Genomic DNA, 5,667 nt, shown 5'->3' on the forward strand with positions numbered 1-5,667 from the left:
TTAATATAAGTTTAACATAACAGCAAATGTACAACGTTTCCACAAGGTTTTGTCATCATCAGGGGTATATTAAAGTTTTTCTTCATTACCAATTCAAGCCGTCTCCAGCCATTATTACTATTAATTAGTTATGGATTATTTAACAAGGCAAGACAGACATGTTCCCTGATTGATATGATTTAGGTCTTATAAATTGGTACTTTTTTTAAAAAAAATTCGCATGCTAATATATTCAACGTTCTTGGTCTGTGTTAATCTGACGTTGTAAGGCCAAGAAATTTGGCAAAAGAGTAGTGTTCATATAATTATGGTTTTTTTTTCTGTATGCGATACTCATTACATCGTTCTTATGTTAGTTTGACTTGCTGTTCTGAACGTTGTTGATTCAAACCTTGCCGCATGGTGGCGAGCAGCAACTACTTTCCTCACCTGTAATGGAAATATAGGCTCGTCCGACTAAATGATGCAATCCACGATACAGTTGCTCCGTTTGTAGCCGCTATTTGTGATTGGCTGTATCGGCACGTTCTGAGTTATGATTGGCTTGCTTCAATCTCCTGAGCCAGCTGACCCGCTCAGCTGTTTGTCCGTTGTTGCTTAGCGAAATTACCGGCATTCGCTTGATATCTGGCTTGGGAGAGAATGTTGACTGAGTTGGTTATTACTATTAAATTCAGAAGCTTAAACATTTAACTCTGGGTTATCATTACTTGCGTCATTTTAAGGTGATTCATATTAAAGAACAGAGTAATTACGGTATTAAACTAAGTTAAAGTAAAGCAGCGAAGTAATAATTTCCCTCACTGTTCTTTGACAAGCCAGAAAAATTTACTCTAGAGTAGAGACAACACTTGATCGCGTAGATATAAATTTCAGCTTTTTGGTTTTATTATATAAACAACTTCTGTACTCTTCCTAATTGTTTTGAATTAACCTAAAGGTTGGGTACTTAATAAGCCGGTCATTCTGAATAAAGTTAGAAGTCAGAGGTAAATCGTGAACAAAGAAGTTTTTCGTGACACTGACAATTCTGAAACTCGTTAGGCCTAGTCCGTGCCTCTTTGTCTCCGCTTCAACGACCAATTTTGACAAGCTTTGAAAGAAAATCTTTTTACAATGGGGCAGATTGGAGATAAAACAGTAAGTTGTTGCGAATATTTTTACTAAATTATTTCAATTGTCGTGACTTACGTTTTATAAAACGTAGCACAGTAATGCAATTTACAGTGTAACACTGTAAGCGTATGACGTCATATTTTGTACCTTTTTTAAATTTCCAGGTGCTTGCAATCTGACCCGTAACCTAATAAGTTGTATTTGTTGTTGGTATATTCTATCGTTACTTAGTAGCTTTTTTAAGCCCCCAAACGTCTGTTCAGTTTGTTAATTCATTGCCAAGAATATTTATAACTTATAAGTCGAATTTGTAAACTGTACTAATTTGTAGGCCTAGGGATTCTAAATCTAATGACTGATGCATGTTTATTCTTATTTTGTCCAATAATACTTCCGATGTTAATGGAATTTCAACCTGTAATAACTTAGTAAGTTAAAACTGATAATATCGTTCATTCACTTACACTCAAAGTATGAAATTCTCGCCAAGTTTAATGTGGAATTAAAAAAGATACTGACGTAAACTCGGACTCGTTTGACTGATTATGCATAAAAACGTAAAAGTAAAATAAAATCATTATAGTTATACTGTAAAATATATAACTAAAAATATCTTTAAGTTGGTCGATCATTTTCCATAAAGTTTTAGACATGAAACTTGATTGAGTAAATTCGTATCCGGGTCCTGTCACACCATGTCAGACTTCTGGTTTTGTTTCAGACATCATTATTTTAAGACTTTAATTTGAATTTGCCATCATATTTTAGTCACACATTTTTTGTTTTTTGATATGTCACTGACAGCTGTGAGTTAGGTTTAAATAACTTTTAACTGTGTATATGTTTTAAAACAAGTTTTTTTTTTATCCCCTATTCTGTAATTTATCTGAACAATGTTCGATTAATTAATTGTAGACTCGCGGCGGTTGAGCGGTAAGTATAAAAACTTAGAACGCAGAACAGATAGCCTATTGTGTAGCTTTGTGCATAAGAACAAACAAATAATTATGTGGTTCCAAAAAAAACTTTTCTCTCACAAGTTTAATTTTGTGGGGAAGCAAGTCAACGCGAAGTTTGTTTTTTTTTAAGTGTCTATAACAGGTTAGTAAGAAGTACTCCATTCTAGAAGCCAATCAATCTAAATCCCATACAATATTATTCCTAATAGCCCGTGTGTGTTTTTTTTAGTCCATATAAAGCATAGTTTTGTTTTCAAGTGGCTTTATCTGCAGCTTTTCTTCGGATTCAATATTAATTTTTTACACCAAACGAAATATTGGAGACGTTACTCAGAAGTACCATACAGACAATGTTGAGTCCATACGATACTCCACTCCTAGTGTGTGTGTGTGTGTGTGTGTGTGCAAGACAAGTCTCAACACGAAACATTTCTTCAATTATAAATTAGTTTGAACTTCGCGTGTATTATTTTCCTACCTTTTATTTACTGGATTAGGTTTTTTAAAAGTTTTCCAGTTGTATTCTAGACTGAGATTTTGATAGGTTCCCCTAGGAAAATTTAACCATATAAACGTTGTTGAAAATCTGACAGCACGTGTAAAGATATAGGAATTAGGTCACAGTTATTTGTATTGCTGATCTGACGATCTCTGTTCCCGTGTGTTTGAACGGACCATTGTACAGCTAGTAAGGAACACAATGCTAATTAACCCACGGAAACAAGTGTCTACTTGTATTTGAATGGACAAAATTGTGTCGATAGGGTTTTCCTGAAACTACACGCTTTGATAGAGCTTTCTTAAGACTGGCTGGGGACGTGATCCCATATATGCCAGCTTTTGGATTATGGTGTGTCCGAGAGAAACGAATTTTTACTTGGCCCGGTTTCATAAAATCAACAACTATGAATTATAATAAGTTTAGTATTTAGAAAAAATGCGTCATTGAAGTGTTTTTAAACGTAAATCGGGTTTTCTACAAAAGACGGGACCGAGGGTCAGAAGCGCTAATAATTTCGTTTGTGTTTTAAAGTTTTTCGTGTAAATTTAATACTTTCCCAGTGCTGTTCTTAGCAGCCGAACCAAGTGCCCCGGGAGATACGTACGTACGTTTATATGGTAGCTTCGTGTCTTAGCCCTAAAGGAATGTAATAAAATGTGAATCCAAACCAAGTTAAACACGGATTACATGAGCTCGCTCTGATTTAGATTACTGGCAGACATAAATTATACTTCCTTCAGTCACTGTGGTAGAATTTGTTTCTATTTTTAAAGTATACCATTCTTCCAGATCGTTTTATTTCCCGATATAAAACTTTTTACGTCTTTCGTTAAGGTGTCGTTGCTGGCGCCTCAAGTGTTAATACTTTTCAGGTTTTTTTTTATTATTTTTACTTCTGTATATCGTATAGATAATAACCGTCTGAAATTATGAAGGAAAACTTGGGATTTTATATCGGTTATCACTAACAGACCTGTTTCTTTAGTTATAGTATAACGTGACCCTAAGTCATTAACACCACTTTAACGTCAATTTCTTGTTCGTTAGGACTAATGAAATATATTGTTTTAGCATTAAAATTGTTTGATTTTCATATAATGCGAGCTAATTGTTCCTAAAGAAAGGTTTGTATCTTTTTTTTAATTAAATACTTTCCCGTGTAAGATAATTATCAACTTTTGAAACTTGTATCATTTATTGAAATATCTCTATGTACGTAAAGAAGCGAATACGGCACGTAGTTTACAATTTCTATACCTGTTATCTATAGATTTAAAAAAAAAAGCGAGCTAATAAGGAAACGTGTTTTATTAAAATTTAAGTTTTCAAAAACTGAGGTTATAGTTAGGTTTGATATTTAGTTGAATCATTGAAATACAGGTGTCGCCAGTGACTAATCGATCTTCGCTTGCCTTCAGAGAAAGTTCTTCGTGTTCATTACAGTAGTCTGTGTTGTATATATCCACACACACACACATCTAACGCTTATTCGGCCAAGTTTAAATTGATGCATGTCAATGAGTGTTAGGGCATAAGTCGAATCTGTTAATAAAAACTTTTTATTTGTATATTTTTTAATTTTTTTTACTTTTTGCTCGAAATGGAATTGCTAAAAGAATTACACGCACTATTGCAGCGCTCGTGGCAAAGCTGCATACATACAAGCAAACACTTAAGCAGAAAGTGATAGCGATTGTGATTCATTTTATTAAATCTTTAAACGGCTAACGAAAAGTGGCCTTTAAGACGCTGATGTTGGGTTACCATCCAATTTGTTACAGGAACACAATGTATCTGAATAAACGCATGCGTAGTTCTTGTCATTCAAATACAAACAAAAGTTATAGCCGGTTTATATTTTTATAGGCACGTGTCTGAGTAAACCTGATTTCTCGCTGTTTGCCCTGACTTGATTATATTTGAAAACATGCACCAGGGTGTCTTAGTTCTACTCGATTACACCAGGGGGGGGGGGTGGATTACCCGAAAGTCAGAACTACTATCCATATGTCAACTTAGGACGTTTTTTTTTCTTTCAGTTTCGTTTATTAGTGCTAAACATAACGCTGTTCTCCTTTCGGGGGGGGGGGATAAGATTAAGTAATAAAAATATCAGACATTCGTAAATCTAGTTAACCCTAGTTAGGGCACTCGACTCGCAATCTTTGGGTCGCGAGCTCGAGTCGTATCACCCAACATGCTCGTTTCTTCAGCCATAAGGGCGTTATTACGTAACAGTCAATCCCACTATTTGTTGGTAAACAGTGGGCCCAATATTTGGCGGTGAATGATGTTGACTAGCTGCATTCCCTTTAGTATGTCACTTCAAGATTAGGGGAGGCTGGTGCAGACAGCCGTCGAATAGCGAAATAACCAACAAAATCCACCCCTGTCATGTGTGGCACACTAATTAAACTAGAAGAGATGGAACGAGCTAAGACAGTGAGTATTGTGTGTAACATTAAGTTGTAGTATTAGTAGCGGTACTTGACTTTATCACGGAAACCAACAAATTATTTGACATGTTGGAGTTGTAGAATCAATTCATGAATATAAAAACGGATGATTTATTTGCTCACTAGAGGGCTTGACGTTGGCGGTTGGTGGAGGTTTGATTTAGTTCGAAGATTGAGTTGCCAGATGTTGACTGATATTTAGAGAGAGAAAAATCTATAATCGTCCCAATATATTAAATTTTCTTGTGTCTAATATTTAAATATTAAATGCCAAACTGATGGAGAGGTGAAGTCTAATCATGTCGTGTACGATCGGACTTTTTAGTTGCTACGTGGTCGCTCTGGTGGTTTTGATCGATAACTTCTGATCAAAGTAAGCTACCAACGTAGATCAGAATTAAAGATTAATCCAGTAATTAAATACACAATTTTAACTACGTGTATGTGAAGTCATAAAATAAGTTTTATTATTATTATAAATATAATCATTCTTAGTTGTATCCATTTTCGGCATTGCGGTTTTGGAACTTTGGTTATAGTAACGGAAACTGAAGTCATGTTGACCAGACGGATTTTATCTTTTGTAAATATATTGTGCAAAAAAAAACCATATTTCTAATAAATCAATCACGAC

The 5,667-nt window shown here is 34.8% G+C and overlaps 1 protein-coding gene across 2 annotated transcripts in view; it reads left to right on the forward strand.

Moving 5' to 3' along the window:
- Positions 1 to 5,667, forward strand: part of LOC106468938 (sestrin homolog) — a 16,757-nt gene that overhangs the window by 3,050 nt on the left and 8,040 nt on the right. The window contains exon 1 of one of the 2 annotated variants that reach the window (XM_013929390.2): positions 597 to 1,140. The exons of the other annotated variant lie outside the window; for it this stretch is intronic. Coding sequence (XP_013784844.1) covers positions 1,117 to 1,140 — 24 coding nt within the window. The 5' untranslated portion in view covers positions 597 to 1,116. Of the gene's footprint in view, positions 1 to 596; positions 1,141 to 5,667 lie in introns of those variants that run through there. 2 annotated transcript variants of the gene reach the window in all.

This window comes from Limulus polyphemus, unplaced genomic scaffold, assembly GCF_000517525.1.
Source record: "Limulus polyphemus unplaced genomic scaffold, Limulus_polyphemus-2.1.2 Scaffold3229, whole genome shotgun sequence".
NCBI classification, from domain to species: Eukaryota; Metazoa; Arthropoda; class Merostomata; order Xiphosura; family Limulidae; genus Limulus; species Limulus polyphemus.